Genomic DNA, 20,253 nt, shown 5'->3' with positions numbered 1-20,253 from the left:
ATGTTGACTGCGCAACAAGTAGGAAGTAAAGGAAAACACAAGGGATAACTGAAATTACCTAACACTGTGTCATCCGTCACCAAGACGGATGCTTACCTGGCAAAACCATCTAAAGATAAGATGAGAAAGAAGACAAACATCCACACTGCTGCTGTGACACCCAACGCTTCAGCATGGCTTAACAGCTGAGCTCAGACCAGATTCCCACAGTGAGAAACTATCCATCAACATTTGAATTTACTCTCTTAACTGTAACACAACGTGGTTGTTTCTTCTTGAAGAGAAGCACTCACCATGAAGTACAGGACGTTGGTGATGTACATGGAGATCGGCTGCTTCGTCTCCTGCCTGTGTGGATGGATCCTGGTGTGTTCCACTCTTCCCACAGAGTACTGGACTTTCTCTGAGGTGGGAAGCATCGTGCTGACCACATCGAACTACTACTCGAACCTGTGGAGGGACTGCATCTCTGACACTACGGGGGTGTCCGACTGCAAGGATTACCCCTCCATGCTGGCCCTGCCTGGTAGGAAACTCTGAAAACGTGAACTATTAAAATGTAGGGACTGTGGGAATATTATTGTGGTCCCTAAGAATAAATAAATACATAAATAATTGTTTATTTCCTTTGAAATATTTTCCTGTCTCAAAGGAAGCTAAAAAAACTACACAACTCAAATTCATGCCTGTTGAAATTTAGAGACTGTATGAAAATTACTTTGTGGGAAATGAATATGAATATGGAATGAATATGCTCTGAAAAAGAATCACTAGCATATTCTGGGACCTTCCATTCTTTTCCTGTTCTTATACTAAAAACAACAATTTTTTAAAAAGTTAAAGGTTGAAACTGTAAAGATTTAGGGACTATGGGTAAATTATTTTTTGCGGGAAAAAAAGCTTTTATTTCCTTGAACAAAATTAATAAATTTTTCTGTAAAATTAGTGGAGAAAGATACATAATAAAACATTTGAGTACTGGACATTCCCTACATTTTTGTATGGGAGAACTGCAAGTAGCAATGCGTACCCAGAAGGGCACTTTTGACGGCTTTTCTCCCTATTGTGGTAAAAAGAGGCCTCAATCAAAAAACAGCAGAAATAGGCAGAGCTGAGTTTTGCTTGTCTCTAGAAGTCATACTGTGTTAATGTTTTCCCTGAGTGCCCCCTGGTGGTGGAATTGAATACTGGTGGTGGAATTGAATACAGTGCATTTAAGATTTAGGGACTGTATGTAAATTATTTGATAGCGATGAAAGAATATTTCAGGTGTAGAATGAAGAAAGTTTCTTTAAGCGTTATTATAAAAAGTTTTCTAGGATGTTCCCTTAAGGTTCCCTAAGTAAAGATCTTTTTTTTTTTTTTTTTTTTTTTTTTTTTTAAAAAACTGACATAATTTTAAATCAAAAATGGAATATTTTTGGCATTAATGGCCTCGCGGTTACTTTATCAACTGTTCCCCTTTCTAAATAAAGCGATAAAAGTCACAAAATATAACTTTAAAAACAAAAATAAGGGAAAAATATCAATTTGATATTGAACTTTGTCCAAAATTACTTCTTAAGTTTAAATTTTGAACTATTATGATTTAGGGACCGTATAAAAAAGGTTTGGCAGGAAATTTAACTCGATATAAAAACTGCTTGGTGAAAAATAGACAGTACTTCTCCTGTATTATGACAAATTTTTGGATGTTCCCCATAACTCTGATGAATAATGAAGATTCTAGATACCTTTTTAAATAAAATGTGCTATTAAAATAGCTTCTTTAGCCATAGCATAAGTGAGTTTAACAATAATTTCTCTTACAAATTTTCACCAGAAAAAGAAATGTGGCAATTAGACTTGACTTTGATGATTGTGAGGCATACAGCAGGAATAGGTTACCCTCTCTATGGAGTCTAGACACTGGTGGTCCTGTTGATAGCAGACTTCTGAGAAGCTGGACCAGGAACCAATAAGGTGGCTTGGATGAGGAGACTGAGGGATGCAGGATGAGATGAGCAGAAGACCTGTGAGGATCTGGATTAGATGCTGATGAACTAAATGGAGGTGGCTGGGGTGGAGGAGGGTTGTAGAGTCAACGCTGAAACAACAGCCTGACTGTGAAAGAGAGAACGACAAATTTAGGATCTGACAGGTGCATGATGATTGGTCAGACGAGGCTGTGGCAGAATCTGATTAGTTGAGTACTTCGGAGAGTGAACGCCCATAATCAGCTGATCACCAGAGCAGGAAGAGAGACAAAAGAAGGGAGAGCTATAAAACAACTCCTTCTTCATTTAAATGACGTACTTTGAATGCTTCAGTCTCTTCAATTTTTCTTTTGTTTGACATATTTCAATGACTTAAGTTTCACCTGTTTCTCCCAGCATTCCTCCACGCCTGCAGAGCTCTCGCCGTCTGTGCTGTCATCACCGGCTTCTTTGGAGGCGTCCTCACACTCATAGGGATGAAATGCACTAAAATAGGCGGGTCAGAGGTCGCCAATGCAAGGGTGACATTTGCAGGTGCCCTGACCTATCTAACTTCAGGTAAAAATGAAAGTCAAATCAATTATTGAGCTTTTGAGAATTTAGGATTTTAGGTTAACAGGTTTGTTTGCTTTCTGTTAGGATTCTGTGGTATGATCACCTACTCTTGGTGGGCCAACAAAGTCGTTACAGAGTTCTTGGATCCAAATTTCAGGGCACAGAAGTGAGTATTTCCTGAGCATAATGAGAAGACAAAAATACAGATAAACAACTCCTGATATTCATGAATATTTGCTGCTCAGATTTGAAATTGGAGCTGCGGTTTTCGTTGGCTGGGGCGGCTCCATCCTCCTCCTCTCAGGGGGGGCGGTGCTGAGTTACTTCTCTGGAAAAGAAGGCCTACCATCAAGGTAAACACAAAACTACTTATATTTGATTTCAGCTTTCATCATTTTCGCCTTTTTAGCCAAACTGAAATAACCTTTATTTCTACTTACGCCATCAGTTCTGATAACATGCCTCGTAGACCGCGCACTTATGCCAGCGCCCGAACCAGACGGACCTACATGCTCCCAGCCGCGTCCTCCAGAGTCACCCTGGTGCCACCGCTGTTCTACGAAGGCAGGAAGAGCCGGGCAACCAGGACAACGGCAAAGACTGTGAAGACCTTCAGCAGGGACAGTTTTGTCTGAGACATGACTCAAGACATTTTGGGAAAAGACTATGTTTTTTGGCTAATAACCAAATCAGAAGATCGATATAACCAAATGCCTGTACTTTGATTATTAATCTGAGGCCAGAACTTAAAATACATTTCCCTCTAAAGGTTTTGGAACAGCGAGGCCTGTTCCTTTATTTTTGCTCTAGACTGAAAACATTTGGGTTTGACATCACAGGAGATCAAGATTCCAGCTTTTATTTCCAGGTATTTACATCTGGAACTGATACACTACTTAAGAAAGCATCATTTGTATAGAACAGCAAATTTTTAGGTGACCAAAGCTATTGGAACAGACAGATTTAAAACAGATCAAGCTTGTAACCCACTGACATCACTAAACTATTACATTCTTCTTTTGTGATACTCTTCCAGGCTTTTTACTGCAGTCTCTTTCGGTTGTTGTTTGTTTTGGGGGGGTTAATCCCTCCAGTCTGCTCATTGGCAGGTAAAATACAAGCTCTATAGCAGGGATGTCAGACTCAGTCACAGCAGAAGCTGAATTCTGAATTTGGGTCTAACCTGAGGGCCTAACTGTAGTACTAAAAAAATCAAAATCATGAGTTTAGAAGGTCAAAATAAGAGATAAAATTCCAAATTATGAATTTAAAATGTCAAAATATGAGATAAAATTCAAAATTATGAGCTTTAAATCTCAAAATATGATATAAAATTCAAAAACATGAGTTTTAAAGGTCAAAAGATGAGATAAAAATGTAAAAATCTTAATTAAAAAGTCAATATTTGGGATTAAAAGTTATATATAGGAGTTGAAAATGTCAAGATATTAGTAAAAATTCTAAATAAAGAGTTTACAAAATGAAAATATGAGATAACATTCAAAATCAAGAGTTTTAAAGGTAAAACTATAAGATAAAATTCTAAATAATGGGTTTTCAATATTAAAATATGAGATAAAGTTAAAAATATTGAGTTATAAAGGTCCAAAGATGTGCTAAAAATTTAAGATTTTAAATAGAAAAGGTTAAAATTTGCAATTAAAATTGAAATTAAGAAGCTGAAAATGTCAAAATGTAGGATAAAATTCAATTTCATAAGTTTACTTGCCAAAATATGACTTAAAACTTGAAATTTTGAATTTAAATGGTAAAAATATTAGATGAAAGTCAAAATAATGATTTGAAAAGGTCAAAATATGATATAAAATATCAAAACCATAACTTTAAGTCATAATCGTGAGATGCAAATTAGAAAATATGAAATGAAAACACAATTATCTTTTCCCACATTCCTGAATTTTTATCAGATTATTTTAATTCTTTTCTAATTCTCCTGACTTACTAAGGATATTTTCAGTCATCAAGGTTAAGTTTACATTGCTTTACAGGAGGAAATCTGCAGACTTCATACTGGTCGGCCAGTTATAATAAAAATATGATATGATCTGGTGAGCCGGGTGTAACTGTGCCACAGGCCAGATTTAGCCCCTGGGCCTTGAGTTTGACACCCCTGCTCTATAGGGTTTAAGTCTGGAGATTGACTCAGCCAGTCTAAAAATGTCCACTTTTTGCCCCAGATAAACTCCTTTGTTGTTTTGGCGGGATGTTTTGGGTCATTGTCTTGCTGCACAATGAAGGATTTGCTTCTGGGCATATTCCATCATCATATTCTTCTTGTTAGAGAGTGGTTTGCATCTTCTGGTGTGTCCTCTGTACTTTTGTTCATGAGGTCTTCTGAGAACAGCAGATAGTGGCCAAGCAACCAGCACCTGGAAGAGTCCTGATTGTGCCAAACTTCTTCCATTTAAGAATTATTGGGGCCACTATGCTCTTGGGAACCTTCTGTACAACACTTTTTGTAACCCTCCACACATCTGTGCCTAGTAAAACTCCTGTCTCTGAGCTCTGCAGGCAGTTCCTTTGACCTCATGTTTTTGGTTTTACTCTGATATGCATTGTCAGCTGTAAGGCTTTCTGTAAAGAAAGGTGTGTGCCTTTCCAAACCATGTCTACTCAATTTGATTTATCACAGGTGGACTCCAGTCAAGGTGTAGAAACATCGAAGTAAAGGTCAAGAAAAATGGGAGGAACCTGAGCTAAATTTTAAGTGATGTTGCAAAGGCTGTGAATACTTATGTCAGTGTGATATTTCAGCTTTTTCTTTTTCATAAATTTATTAAAAAAAAACTAAAATTCTCATATCACTTTGTCATTATGAGGTACCAAGTGGAGATTAAAAGAAAAAAATAATTTAAAAGACTGTACCATCAGGCTACAACATGACCAAATTGAAAAAAAAATTCTCTACACCCTTTGCACCACAAGAGGGCGTTCTCAGATTTTAAAAAAATGCTACTGTTCGTTTTATACACATAGAATCAATGGCAATTTCAAATAAAAAAAAAAAAAACACAACAATGAAGAAAATGTAGTTGGAAGTTGTTTGCAGATAAAACATGGTATACTGGAAAATTTTCATGGTATATGAGTCACTTAAATTTACAAAGATTTATTTCTAAGGGAAAGGTGTTGTATAAAAGCACAAAAGCCCTCTGCGAATGAGCCAATTATATTCACATAGGTAAGCACTGACAAGGTGAAGTTCTTGCAGCTGTTAGTACCCATAAACTCCTACCTGCTCATATTAGAAATAAGTTTCTTTGGTGAGTAAGCCAGTGGAAATGATCTATCTCCATCAGTTTTGTATCATTTGGTCAATAAGATTTATATTTTGCTTTGTAAAGTACCGTCATATTGTGTGAAATACTCCATCTTCTTAACAGCAACAAGTCCTGTTTGTTTGACTGGTGAAAGTGCTCCATAGCCAGCTCAAGAACTGAGGTTGCTACATTTAGAGTTGTTTATATTAATAAATATGATTATAAAAACTAAATGGAAAGTTTATACAAGGGTTTTTCAGAAGAAAAGGTGTGTTTTGATTAATCATCTGGGAATTTGATCAATAAAAAAAAAATCAATATTCATAACTGACTGGGATATAGCTTATATTAGATATGAGTAGAGGGGCACCTGAAACCTAATTAGCCAACTTACCTGTGGAATATTCCAAGTGTCTTTTGCATTTCCCAACTTTCCCACTTTTTTGCCCCCGTCCCAACCTTTTTTGGAATATTTAACAGGCATCAAATTGAGAACGTGTGCACACTTCTACATGAGAAGTTCATCAGTTTGAATGTCTAGTCTAGTCTTTATTCTGCATTCAATTCAAGTTGAAAAGGATTTGCAAATCACTGCACTGTTTTTAATCATGTTTTAAACACTGTCCCAACTTTTTTGGAATCTACTTTTTTAACTCTCTTGGAGCTGGCTTAGTTGGATCAGATGCAGATATACACAGTCAGTGAAAAAAAAGAAGTGTTCTAAGATGGTAAGCATGTTTTTCACAAAGTACTCTTTTATTGTTGATATAAATATTTCCTGTACAAAAGCCAATCTCATTTCTCTGTTAAGATTTTATAAAATTTGATGTACAAAATTTTACACACATATGGACTGTGGGTCGTATTTTAGTGAATATACAAACACTGAGAAGGCCTAAGGCAAGCAAAGAAATGGCACAAAGCTTATCATGAGGCTAAAAAGAAATCTCATCCATCTCTAAATCATGTATTAGATTGTTGTTCTCTTCAGTGAAAGCCTATTGCTCTTTAATTATTGCTCTGTTTGTGGAATCGAGTCCATGTAAAGTCAGGCTGCTTGGTGTTTGTCAGAGGAACTGACTGAGGTCTTTGCGTCAGTGCTCAGCTACATCACCTGATCAGCCGTAGCGTTTATTGTGTTTATTATTGCTGATCTCCTCAGAGTCGCTGATGTCGCTGAGGGAGCACAGGCTGCTCTTCAGGGTGCTTCCTGTTCCAGCTTCAGTCAGACCTGCAGAGCATCAGACCACAGTATTTACTTAACAAACCATTAACATCCACATTTAACCACATCGAGTTTAGATCAAACACGAGAAATAACTGACCTGATTTGGGAGCCTTTCCTGTCGAGGTCCCCCAGACGCTGGTGCTGGATGACTCCAGGCTCTTCCTGGTTGAGCTCTGAGCTGGTTTAGACAGTTCCAATCTCTCCTCTAAGGAGGAGACCAACCACTCGCTGCTCTCCTCCAGATCTGTGATCTGAGTCAGAAACAACATTCAGACATTTATTCTTCCAGTATATCATAAAGGTAATGAATTGAATAAATAATGAGGTAGCAACTTTATAGCAGGGAACTCCAATCATAGAAGTCTCACCGTTAGTTCCTGAACGTCTTCCTTGCTCTCTGGTAAGATGCTGACGCCCCCTGTTGGTTTCTTCGACCCTCTTTCTGCTAACTGCTTCTCCATTTTTCGAGCCAAGTCACTGATTTTGTTTTCTAATAAACAGAGTTTTTATTACACAAAGAAACAAAAACAATAGTACAAAAGTCAAATGTGCATTGTTAGCCGTTAGCTTACAGTGAGAAAACGTACCTTTACCAGAGCTTTTCTGTTCCACGTTCCCGTTCTGGTCTTTGTGACTCTGCTGTTGTCTTAGGTCAATCTCCTGCAGGTCGCTCACGTCTGACCAATCATCATCATCCTCTTCCTCATCACTGTCTTCCTTTGTGACAGCTGTCTTAGTCCCAACAGCTGCTGACCCTCTGCTCTGCTGCTGGTTGGAGGAGATGGAGTGCCTAAACGGAGCCTGGTTTGGACCGGATTTGCCTGCTCTGATCTGGACCTGGTTCAGTCTGGGTTGAGGGGATTTTCTGCTCTGAAGTTTCTGTGGCTGTTCTTCCTCCATGTCTGTGTCCTCGTCCTCGGTTTCCTCATCAGAGCTGAAGGGAGGGGTCCTGAAGAAGGCAGACACAATTTTTCATCCAAATTTGTGAATTAAAGGGAAAAAATGCTTAAAATTGATTGATGGCGTTGCTTTTTTTCTGTCATATCTTCCTTTTTTGCCTTTATTCATAGATGTAAGACAGTGGATAGTGGATGGGAAGTTTGTTTCCTTTACTTGGACTGGACGATCCTTGCAACAGTCTTTGTGTTGGGTGTAGAAGTCTGGGGTTGAGTGGTGGTCTTAGTCCTCGGTGCAGGCTGGGGCGTCTTGGGCTGTTTGACGGCCGGTCCAGATTGCACCTTTGTCACCCTGGAGGGCAGGCTGCTGGAGCGAGGACGAATCTGCACCGCTGAAATCATAAAAAGTGAAAAAATTTAGCAGATTAGATGATGACAGTGTCTCTGCAGTTAATGTGGCGTCAAACAAGCTTTCACAGATTACACTGGCAGAGCTGTATGCAAACAATCCAATTATAAGCTAACAGAAAGCTAGCTTAAAATCTCTGAAGAACAAAGTAGAGTACAAAGTAAGAAAGATGATCTCATGTACAGTACTAAGAGGCTTTTCGATGACTCACCTTGAACAGATTGTCTAGATCTGGTCTGTGACACCGGAGCGGGGTCACTGCCTCTCCTCTGACTGTCTAGCCTCTGCTCTGCTATGCTCATTAATTCATCACGTACGCGCCAGAAGTCAGGATTCGCTTTTGCAAATTTATCTCGATCTGTTTGCACCTTGGCTAGGATGGAGTTCAGGTCTTGGTTCTTTAGGCCGGTCTGATCCTGAGAAAAATCAGAGAAAATTATGAGCAACGTTTATAATAGTTAAAGTAAGGGACTGTTTGAGGGTTTGAACTTACAGGCTTCACTCCTAGTTTCTCCATTCTATGAATGAGAGCCTCCTCGATGCCTCGCCGCATGTCTTTCTTCATGCTGTTGTTCCTTTTAAGAGCACTTGAGGCCATTTTCGGTTTCTTCGCCGGTACAGGATCGGGCTTTCTCTCCACTGTCTTCCTCTCAGAGTAGCTGCTTGAGTCTGCAAAGGAAGTCTCACTTTATCAAGTTTTTACACACAATCAGGCAGAATAAAATAAATACTGAGCAACTGAGCATGCATTTGCCAACATTCACTGCAAGCTTCATGCTGAGGATGGATGTGACTGCAGTGGGGCAGGCAGAAGAGGAGAACGTTTGCAAGTTTGCTTGCCACAAACAAGATGATGAGATGGTGGATGGAGCTTGATTTTCAAAAAGCATTCTTGAGCTACTTGAGCTACACTAATGCCCTTTATGCAGAACCATGACCAACATCTTGTGACAAAAGTGCCGGCTGACATGGGGTCAATCTTCCAGTATGGGGAAATAAAATGCTTTGTTTTACAGATCATCTAGCCACACTTTAACCTGAATGCACTTAGGCTACATTAAAACGTCTCAGGGATCACAAAGATGGTGCTCTTTTTAGTCAGCAGTGGTTTTGGCCTTGGAACTCTCCTATGAATGCCCAGTCTCTGTCTTATTGTTGAATAATAAACACTGTGAGTCTTTAGATGTTGTTCTGGGTTCATTTGTGATCTCCTGGATGAGTCATTGATGTAATTTTGGTAGGCTGGCCAAACCTGGGAAGGTTCAACACTGTTCCAAGTTTTCTCCATTTGTGGATAATAACTCTCACTGAACATTTATCCACAGGATAATTCACTTTAAAGCTAACATCAGCTCATACTGATATTGTGCTGATAATACTGAACACACAACAACTATCAGACATTGTGTATCCCTGCTATTCCCAGACCAGTAATTTGACTCTGGCGACATCTGCCTTGTTAGCAATAATCCAGCATTACATGTTAGGTCAAGAATGCAGGTGACAGAGCCATTATGATGCATCATTGGAGCCTAGGCTCTGTAATGTAAATAAAGGTCCATTTTAAGATTTAGGTCAAAGATATTGGTTCTAGTACTGGCTATCTATCAGTTAACTTTTTCTAAGTTTGTAGCATTACAGTAGAGTCATACTGATGCATTACAGGTGCAAAAGATATATTAAAAGTAGGGCTGTCAATAGATTAAAATTTTTAATCACGATTAATCTCACAAATTCCATAGTTTACTCGCGATTAATCGCAAATTAATCACACTTTTTTGTCTGTTCTAAATGTACCTTACAGTACTATTTCTCAAGATTTAAATGCCCTTACCAACACAAGTGGACAAAAATGCTTTCTTTATGCAAATGTTTGTTCATGTCAACAACCCAAAACAACAACAGATGAAGTCCAGAAAATTCTCTAGTCTGAGCTCAAAGATACTGAATGCTGCAAAAATATGCTGAGGGCATAACATGGTAAACTCAAGCCCAACAAGCCACAACAGATGGAGATACTGACCTTAATGTAACATTACTGAATAATACCACAATGTGGAGTCAAACTTTAGACTTCTAGAAGTTAACTCCTCTGTTCTTAGCAGCTGAACACCAAACAACAGATGTCATCATCACACATGATGTGATGTGAGTAAGGTGGACACTTCTGCCCTGCTCAAGAGAAAAAGCAAGTAATTACTTAAAAAATGTCTGCTATTATCATATTTTTACTTTCAAACTAAAAAATATAGTCCAAATGCAAAATAAATGCTGACAGTAAGAAATGACTGTCATCAGTCCAGTAGTTTTACTGCTTTCCTGCTTTCAAGCAGGAGCTGCGTGGGGATGAGAGCGGACCTTTAGGAGACGTGATCGGACCAGTCAACAATCAATATAAATAGGAAGCACAGCTGTGGTGCCGGTTCATGGCAGATAAAATAGCCTAAATAAATGAATAAATCATACTGGCCTAAAAGTGCGTCGGCACACCGGGAAATGCCCGGTATGCCAGATAGTGAGTCCATCCCTCCAGAGGTGTCTGAGTGTCTCCATTGTAAACAAATCCAGCATGGCGAGGGGGGCGGCTCTCTGCATTAGCTGTGTGCATGGCCAGCGAGTGGTGCGGGCTATACAAGACTCTACGAACTTACTGTAACTCCGTTCATGTCGACAGTAGGAGAAAATAACTTCAGTTTTATCTGACATGATCTGAAAGCTGAACCTGTCATTCAAAAGTCTCTGTCCTTTAACCATTTCTGCTCACTTGTACCGCATCACGACGGCGCCACTTCCTGGTCTGGCAAACTATAGGATGGGTTGAGGGTCATACAGAACGCACATGCATTGATCGTGCGACAAAAAAATTAGCGGCGTTAAAAGTAATGTGAGTTGACGCGATATCCATGCGTTAACTTTGACAGCCCTAATTAAAAGTAATTTTCTTATTCTAGTAGAACAATTTATTGATAAGAACAGTTTTAGCAGGTTTTATAGGGCTTATTCAGACCGTTGTTTTAAGATCCGATATTTACATTAAGCCTTCAATATAAATGTTACAGAGATGTAAAGGTGATGAAGAAACCCCGCCCCATGTGCAAGCTTCAGAGTTAGTAAGACAGGTACGTCACAGGGATGAGTGGAAAGAGGGGTCAGTGGAGGAATGGAGTACTATGTGCTCTCGTCGCTTCCACAACACCAAACTAATTATTAATAAACCGGCTGCTGGGATAGGCTCCAGACCGCCCGTGACCCCCAATGGGATAGGTGGTATAGAAAATGGATGTTTGGATGGATGGATGTCCAAATGGGTAATGATGGAGTAGCTTCATTAAGACATGTTTGTGGAAATGCACTGTGAAAAGGGCTTACTGCATTCCAACGCATACCAGTTTCTTTGAGGTGTGCAAGCAGCATTAAAAAGTCTACTTCTACACCAACATCAGCTCTGATACTGGCATACTGATACCTGTTACTTAATTTAAAAAAATCTGGTTTCTACAGATGTAAGGAGTCATATTAATAATCAATAACTTGCACAATCCACTTAAAGATTATTTTTAGAAACAACTCATATTTTGGCCCTAGTAATTGTCATCTGATATCAGTTACTTTATCAAAAAGTCTGTTTCTTGCGCATATCATTGGAGTCATATTGGTCTTACACAGGCCACAAAATTTCTCTTATTCTAGGTAAACATTATCAGCCCTAATATTGTTAAACTGAAATAAACATGACTGGTATCAGCCTTGAAAACCCTAATCAGTCGGGTTTTTTTTCATAATAAAGCAAATCAAATCAGAACTAAAGCTGCCAAAAACAGACTGACGCAAACATGCAGACAGCATGCAGTCGAGCGGCTAAATTCTTTTGTTTTTTTGCTGCTTTACCTTTCTCCTCTTCTGACAGCTCCTGTATAGGATCCAGCTTTAGAGCACTGATTGGTTCCTCTAATTGGACAGCACATAATGACAGAGGTCATTGTAGGTCAAGGAGTGGTATAAAATGTGTTCATAGAGAGGGGCGGGTGGTGTTGTGGGGGCACTAATGTGGTAAAAGCACAGCTTATTGAGGGTTTGCTGTAAATTTTGTAAATCCTTCATGCAGGACAGCACATGCTCAGCCTCACAGATGTTTCATTTATCCTGATTGTCAAACAACTTACCGAGAATGACTCTCTTTGGTTTAGGCTCTGGAGCTGGTGCAGCGACCATGACTGAGGGACAGAGAGAGTGATGACAGCTTTAGGATCATGAAGCAGTGAATTTTACAGTAATACAATCCTGTAAAAATAAGAGATAAATTCATACCTGGAACTTCCACTATCTTGGTGGGCGGATTTGAGGAAATGCTCTTTATCTGTAAATAAAACAAAAACAAACTGTCACACTACTTCATTCACTTTTTTTTGAAGATTTTTTTTTTCTACATTCCTACAATTTTCCGTAGCTAACCCCCTTCTTTTGTTAAGTTTATATTTTTGAGTCAATATGAGTGATAAACCATTTATTATGCCTCTGCACTGGTGACAGCCAACACCAGAGGCATCATGTTTTGGGGGACTCTATCCATGCATTGAGGGTATTTTGTCAAATTTTGCACAAATGAACACTTTGTCTTGAGGGTTAGCTAAGTAGATTTTGGAGGTCAAAGATCGCATGACCTTATGTTTTTTAAGACTGCAGCAACCTTAAGCCCATCTTCTTGACGGCACTTGAACTGTCTGGCAATTACATGCATCACAGAGGCATATAACCACCAGGCTGCAGTCTATCTTTTTGTTATCCCCACGTTGCACTAATCCAATACTCAAGAAATTTTCAGAGAGCACAGCATTGATAAATCAAGCAGTTTGATAAGTTATTTTTAGTTAGATCTGTTTTCAGTTTCTGCTATTGTTTTATTGCTAGCTTTAACAGTACTTTTTTGGAGCTGCATGTCAAATATCACACTAAAAGCTTTCTATATCTTCAGTAATGGATGTGGCTCTGCTCCAGGAAAAGTCTCAGCTTTGTCTCCTGTCAAATGTACAGTATTGTGTCACAATACAACACCATCTGAGCCCATGTAGGAAATACAGGAAATCCTGAACAAGCGCCGGCTCTCCGCCTCACTTCCTGTCCCGACATAATCACACTGGGTGTTTCTGGCTATATGAGTGCGTATCAGTACTAACCTGCTCCCTCTGAGCCTTGATGGCCTGATCCTTCTCCTGCAGCCTCCTGCTCATCTCCTGCTGCAGCCTCTGGCTTTGCTCCTGCTGCTCTGACACGGAGGACTGCATTCTGCTCAGCTCATTCTGCCACTGGGAGATGAAAACAGGATGGGGAGGAATTTTCAAGCTGGTTTGATTCTTATAAAGCTTGTAAAATCGACTCCTGTGAATGCTCTTTAAAATTGATAAAGACAAGAAACCCTTAAGCTTACCTGGTTCTTTTCAGATTCATGCTGAGCCTTCATCTCCTTCATCTTGACTTCCCACTTTTTATCCTACAGAGGAATATTTTAGTACTCAAAATAACTTGATTCACAAGTAGGTTTTTAAATATCATCTCTCTTATATATACTGACCTGTTTCCTCAGTTGCTGTTCCAACTTTTGGATGGCCTGCATCTGCACCTCTTTGTAGTTGTCCACATCTCTCTCTGGCTGAACAGGGCTTGCTGGTTTTTCACGCTTGGCTGTGAGATTCAGGTTTGCCTCCTGTGAGTGAAAACAGATGAAATGGAAAAGGTAGCAATAGAAATATCCCACTGAATGCATCAGTAGAGAAGCTAGTATTTTTTTCGTACATTAGCTTGAATGTTTCTAGCGTAAATTTGCATCTCCCGGCGTATCCCGTCTTGGCTGTCCTCTATTTTTCTGTCCACGCGAGCCATCGCCTCAGCCTTGAAATGGTCTAGCTCTCTCTGCCAGTCTTTGTGCAGAGACAGCTGCTCTTTTTCCTGGAATCAACACAAAAAGAAAAGAGCTTAAAGCAGTGAAGGACCACAAATGAGTGGCAAAAATAGGCATTCACTTCTTATAGCACTTCACAAAAAGAGAAAATTAAATGTAGGGGGAAAAGACAAATAAAGGGGGAAGAAAAGATCGAAAAGACGAAAAACGAAAGCATAAACAATGATAACACTACTTAGAATGGAACAAAAAATATACATTAAATATCACTCAATAAAAGAGCAGAGGACTGAATCATATCTCAATCATAATGGTTTCTGCTCTACTGCAGTGGTCTTGTTTGCCTACCTGAGCTGTTTTGGTCTGCAGAGCATGCTGCTGCTGCTGACTGATCTGCTCCTTCAGACTGCTGATCTCCGATTTGAGGTTTTCAATTTGAGATTTCTTCTCACTGTCTGAACGCAGCTCTGAAAGAGAATAAAACGAGAGAAAATGAAGTATTTATACCATGGGGAAATGTAACTTTACGTGCAGATACAGCTCCACATAACTCAACTTTCCAATCTTGTAGAGCATCTTCCTAGTCTGACTCCTTCCTTCAGCTCTTGTACAGTACTATCATACCCTCTCTGCCTCTAACTGCTCAGTAACATCCAGGAAGGGTAGGCGTACCGTTCTCATACTCATCTGGATGGCGCCGTTGCATGTGGCTCTGGAGAAAGGTTGAATTGAGAAAGAATTTCTCACATGCTGGACACTTAAAAAACAACAAAACAGAGAGTCAATATATCGCTGTATACTTAAAGGCCTTGTAAAATGGCCACCAGGCCAGACTGCAGTCATTAAAAACATTGCAAATTTTAAAAAATTTAAGCTTGAAAATAAGGCAGGAAAATCTGCTCTAGGGTGGTGTGGGCGTGTCAGTTGAATAAGTTGTAGCCACACCCACTCCCCTACTCACGAGAAATACAATCCTTTCCGATACTTAAAAAAAAAAAAAAAAAAGCTTCTGATCAGAGCCCAGAGAGACAGAAGTTGGGGATTAACTTTACTGTTTTCTGGCACAAATCCCTCTGTTAAGATACTTTTAATGACCTGTAGGCCACCGTGGCTGATAGATTTGGGAAATCTACCTCACAATGACAAAAAAACGGCAGCATGTTGGTGGCTGTTAACTTTCAATAAAGGCAGTAACAACAGACTGTACTGAGCTGGACTGCTCAATTATTTTATATCACTCGAGCGTTAGGGGGGTGGGGTTATTCCCCATAAAGACTGGTGATGTCATGGGCTCCTATATTTGCCCTGCTTAAATAAAACCAAGCCAGAAAAGAGGTGAACAACTTTCTTTTGGTATAAATAAAAAAATCAGTCACATGTAGATCTCAATGTTTACACGTTTACAGCAACCTTATTCCAACACGTCTAGTGTGTTAAGACACAAATTTTGAATTTCACTTTATAGGGACTATATAAGTATAAGCCAAATATTTGCCTGGTTTTGATTAAAACTTCCAAATAAAGAAAAAATAAATCAATATTTTGTTCTGATTAATGTATCATTTTAGTATTCGTATTTTCTTTCAAAATGCAGGACATTTTTAGGCATTACAAGAGAGATCTATCCTTATCTATAATGCCGTAGACCACAAGAAGACAGGCCTGCCCACAGAGTTGGCTGAGCTCCTCAAAACTCCAGAGAATGGTCCCTCAACTGTTATGATTTAGGACCAATATGAACTCATGTTTCACACTTCACTACTTTACTACTTCATTCTATTTCTGCAAGATTTTCTGCCACTTTTAACCCACTTTTGGCACTTCTTGCTATTTTAACCCACTTTCCTGCCTTTTCACTACTTTGCCATTGGCTATTTTTGCACCATTTTACCACTTTTAACCCATTTTTGATACTTTTGGCCCTTTTTTGCCTCTTTAACCCAATTTCTTTTGCCATTCTTTAAAGGTGCAGTGTGTAATATTTAGCCTAGTAGCATTTAGTAAAACAAACAAACTTGGTTAAATGAAACATGATGTCTATAGGTAGGTCTATCCTAATTAGTGTTTGTCCACCTGAAAAAAATTTGAGGTTTTGGGCCATAGAAGACTTTTTCTTTCCTTTCCAAACTGACTGCTCAGCCCTTGTTGATCTTTGACTGGCCCTGATTGGTCACTACCGTTATTGGATTAAAAATGTTCTCGAGGGTATTTAAACGCCAGGAGCTGTCAGTAGATATGCAAAAAGGCAAGCTTCTGATTACAATATACTCCATAGAGATGTGTCTTACGATTCCTGAGATACTGTAAACAACACATGCACTACTGCTTGGGTGCATGCGACGGATTTAATCAATACAGTAACAAAAGATGACAAGTAGAGATAAGCTGCCAAGCTCCACCCACCCCTACAGGTCACTTCCTGTTGTTTTTTTAGGACTCTGTTCAATAAATACTGCAATCCAAAAAATGTATTAACCGATCAGTATACCAACTTTTTCATTTTATGGATGACTTTTACATAATGGGGGAGAAAAGCTGTTAAAAATGGCCATTATGGTTAACTCTGCAACCCCATGCAAAAAGTCTACTGTCTATTACAGCTGCTCTCCAGTGACATGATACTTCCTGTTACAACGATAGATATTCAAAATTCTTCTGGCTTTAAAAGTTGTTGGAATGAAAAGAATGTAATTTCTGTAGTAGTTAAACACCTATCAGTGAATCAATGAATTCCCTCTCGACAAGGCCAAAATACATGCTGCATTGATTGAAGATACCAAAGTGTCTGTCTGTGATTTTCTTGCTGATTATGTGAAATTTATCCATGAAACAAAAACAGTGAGTCTGTGACACAAAATACATCTTCTGGAGTGTAGTTTTAGATGCATGTTTTTGGATGGAGATGATCAGTAGCTACATCTCTTCAGTCATCTTTTCCTTCTGTTTGATTGGGACCCCCTTGTTGGTAGAATTTACATTTACTTTAAAGCTTGATTCAAAATTAAGTTTCTGATTACACTCCAAACAGAAGCATCTTCAGACATTTTTCAGAACAGACAGACAGCGTGAGAGGTGCTGATTTGTTCCCTGAGGCAGGCGTCAACACACTCCAGCTCGCTTACACTTAACAGCTTGAATAGATCCTGCTTCTGCTCTACGCACAGACTAATCACACGCTACATTGAACTCTGCTGCGCATCGTGGCTGTGACTTCATTCAATGTTAAACCTGCTGCTACTGATATGTCATCACAACATATGGTAAGAGCGACTCAAAAGCTGCCTCACAACAGAGGGAGTGTGCTCTTAAGTGGTGCAATTACATTAGAGTTACCATAAACTGTAAAAAATTGGTGGTAAAATTAAATTAGAGTCTTATAAATATCAAAGGTCCTCTGAACACAGCCACATGGTTCTTCTATCAATTATTGAGCCACCACTGTTAGCTGAGCTTCAAGAGCACACCTAGCAACCACATGCTGTCATGACACACTATAGCTGTTGCCTTGGTAACTGTCTGACCAGGTCAGAGGCAGCCTTGCCCTTAAAAGCAGAGGGGGATTTTTGATTTGTGCTATAAATAACCTGACAGAGAGTTTCTAACAAAGACAGAAGATTTTGACCAATACAGTCTAAACATACATATAAACAGTATATTATATGAAATGTAACGCCTTTAGTGAGACTTAAAAAGGGGGAAATGCTCTTAAAAGACATGTGTTTATGAGGGTGGGGGAGGTGGGAGTCAACCAGTCATCTTGATCACAGCATTTGTCACCCTTTTGTAAGTAGATTACAAAAAAATCTAATTGCCACCCTATGACACCATCTGTTCAGCTCTAAATCCTGTTCTTCCACTTGAAAAAATAAAGCTCATTAGAACTACACCGAAATAAGGCAGCTAGGATGTTTTTTGTAGAACATAACAATGTTTATAGAAGTAGAAATTGTGCTGATAACCCATGAGTTTTTTCTGTTTTCCCTCTATATGGGACGTACAAAGCTGATGGTGTGAATAGATCTTGGGAACAATGACAGAAAAGGGGCCCTGAGGAGGAGGAGGGGTGCTACGCATTTGTGAAATGCAAATCATAACCCCCCCGAAGGGCAAGCGTTTAGCATGTCAGCAGTACCTTGTGGCTGCTGATGATCCTTGGCGCAAACAGAGACTGCTGGGTGCGAATCACCTTCTTCCTCTGCTTAAGCTCCGCTGTCAGTGCCTTCACCTTCTCCTCCTGCTTCTTCTGCTGAGCCAGAAGCTGCTCGCGCTCCCCACCGGCTGCCGCCAGCCTCTCCTCCGCCGCACGCAGGCTGAGACTGAGAAACTCCTGGCAGTGGAGGAGCCACTCCACGGTGAGCTGGGCTAAACGCAGGAGCTTGACCAGAGCCGGGTCCACGGGGCTTTGGCACCGCTGGCATCGCTCGCCTTCTAAATTGCAGAAGGTAACGGTGCTGATGTAATCCTGCAGAGCATCCACGTCCAGCTGGCTTATCACCAGGTCAATGTCCACGGCGCTGATCCGCCGCCAGTCCACGCTTTCCCTGCGAGGGCGAAACTTGAATGGAGGGACAGTAGATGCACTGCTTGATGGAGTCATGCCTGGTGCTGAGTGGCCGTTTGCTGTTTGCTGGCTGAGGGGGGAATTCAGGAGGGATGGGATCCCTGCTGATGAGTGGGTCCCTTGGGTGTCACTGGTGTAAGGGTAGTAGACGCCGTCGAGAAATGGCTGAAACAACAAAAGAGATAAACCCTTAATTAAGCAAACACAACATGCAGTTTCTCAAGCCTCATTTACATCCAACCCTCTCATACAGCCATTAGCATCTGCTTTAGCTTTAGCAGAGCACAGATTCCACCACTGCAGACTCTCCATCTACCTATAATGGTGATGCTGTCCTGACGCAGCCGTGCTCTCCTTACCATCTTCGACCGATTTTTGCCTTTACAGGAGAGAAAGGACCCGTCGTTCCTCTCCGGTTCCGCCCCCTTCGAGCTTCAGCAGCTAAACGCGACAATGCCGGGGCTATGCGTCCTACCACGTTACCATGGAGACAAGCACAGGCGTCCCTGGGGAGAGAAGTGTTATCGAAACACTGCAGGCAATCAGCAAATGATTCCCTACAGCGAGTACAGCACGAGTATTACTCTGGAGGGAAGACACTCATGCGTCTACGAAGCTTTTAAATACAGAAAATGTTCATTTTATTGTGTAAAACAAACAGTTAAAGCGACGTCATTTACCTGTAAAAGCGCACAAGCAGTTTTCAGTTCGCGTCAACGGTTTCCTCACTAACCGTTAATCTTCTGGCATCGAGTTTCCTAAACAATCGTTCCACGTTGAGGCAGGAATTTCATACCCAGTGGCTTGACCGCAACAAAACAAAAGGCACACATGTTTTAACTTGTCCAGGCAGCACATGTAACACCTTAAAACGACTACAAGTACAACAAAAAATAGCTTTTCTTTGCAGTTAAAGTGCCTCGGTGGCTCACAAACCGCTCCCCGCACGGCGAGCTAACGGACATGTTTTCAGTGAACGTCAGGGCAAAACTTTAAACAATTTAAACAGTTTTTACATCACAAACTGTAGTGACTTGTAAAGTTTAGTTTCGTGTCACAAATAAGTGTTAAAAATACATACCTTAAGATGTATTTTGTTAAGATAAAGCCTTTTAAAAAGTTTTCTTCCGACGGTACCTCAGACGATTTGAGGGTGACGGTCTCCACATTCCTAAATCCCTGCTAGCAGTCAAGACAGCCGTTAAGCTACCGACGATTAAAAACATAGACTTCCGGTAATTTATTTCAAATTAAAGTATGAGTAAACAACCGGTTTTCTTATATTTTTAAAACCATCCAAACGAACACGGTTCAAAGTCTATTTTAGCTGGAACAATTTAATGAATATGGGCGTGTGCAGTGTTCCTCAGGTAGGCTCACACAGTTACACAAAAACAGTTGTATTTTTTTTCCTTTTTTAAAAAACTTTTCAATTTCAATTTCAATTTGCT

At 40.0% G+C, this 20,253-nt stretch overlaps 2 protein-coding genes across 6 annotated transcripts; one reads left to right on the top strand and one right to left on the bottom strand.

The window, feature by feature from the left end:
• The first annotated feature begins 294 nt into the window (after positions 1–294).
• cldn10d (claudin 10d) lies at positions 295–3,166 on the top strand. The gene is made up of 5 exons (XM_041782264.1): positions 295–526; positions 2,373–2,534; positions 2,616–2,697; positions 2,777–2,884; positions 2,980–3,166. Exons 1-5 carry the CDS (start codon positions 295–297, stop codon positions 3,164–3,166), a joined length of 771 nt encoding a protein of 256 aa, XP_041638198.1.
• A 3,381-nt stretch (positions 3,167–6,547) lies between these two features.
• dzip1 (DAZ interacting zinc finger protein 1) lies at positions 6,548–19,996 on the bottom strand. Of its 5 annotated transcripts, none has more exons than XM_041782292.1 (20): positions 19,884–19,996; positions 19,483–19,605; positions 19,119–19,308; positions 18,374–18,967; positions 14,914–14,998; positions 14,590–14,708; positions 14,136–14,288; positions 13,915–14,046; positions 13,771–13,833; positions 13,520–13,648; positions 12,654–12,702; positions 12,509–12,559; positions 12,234–12,293; positions 8,839–9,014; positions 8,557–8,761; positions 8,154–8,328; positions 7,628–7,989; positions 7,409–7,530; positions 7,138–7,291; positions 6,548–7,043 (listed from the first exon to the last, which is right to left on the bottom strand). In XM_041782292.1, exons 4-20 carry the CDS (start codon positions 18,836–18,838, stop codon positions 6,931–6,933), a joined length of 2,613 nt encoding a protein of 870 aa, XP_041638226.1. In that variant the 5' UTR covers positions 18,839–18,967; positions 19,119–19,308; positions 19,483–19,605; positions 19,884–19,996; the 3' UTR covers positions 6,548–6,930. The 5 variants fall into 5 exon arrangements, with proteins under 5 accessions (XP_041638226.1, XP_041638223.1, XP_041638224.1 ...); XM_041782289.1 differs by having other exon boundaries at positions 19,162–19,308; XM_041782290.1 differs by having other exon boundaries at positions 14,914–14,953; positions 19,162–19,308.
• Between the last annotated feature and the right edge of the window lie 257 nt (positions 19,997–20,253).

The sequence above is a fragment of the Cheilinus undulatus genome, linkage group 24 (assembly GCF_018320785.1).
Source record: "Cheilinus undulatus linkage group 24, ASM1832078v1, whole genome shotgun sequence".
In the NCBI taxonomy this organism is placed as follows: Eukaryota; Metazoa; Chordata; class Actinopteri; order Labriformes; family Labridae; genus Cheilinus; species Cheilinus undulatus.
Note: the sequence above shows the minus strand (reverse complement) of the source record. Positions and strands in the feature narration are given on the sequence as shown.

Bases quoted from the DNA above. Each gene is read 5' to 3' on its own strand.
- cldn10d (XM_041782264.1), top strand. From the start codon at position 295: ATGAAGTACAGGACGTTGGTGATGTACATGGAGATCGGCTGCTTCGTC. The intron at 2,698-2,776 runs GTGAGTATTTCC...TTTGCTGCTCAG, and splicing joins CCAAATTTCAGGGCACAGAA to ATTTGAAATTGGAGCTGCGG. The intron at 2,885-2,979 runs GTAAACACAAAA...TTACGCCATCAG, and splicing joins AAAGAAGGCCTACCATCAAG to TTCTGATAACATGCCTCGTA.
- dzip1 (XM_041782289.1), bottom strand. The intron at 14,289-14,589 runs GTAGGCAAACAA...TGTTGATTCCAG, and splicing joins TGCAGACCAAAACAGCTCAG to GAAAAAGAGCAGCTGTCTCT. The intron at 8,329-8,556 runs GTGAGTCATCGA...TTATGATTTCAG, and splicing joins ATCTAGACAATCTGTTCAAG to CGGTGCAGATTCGTCCTCGC.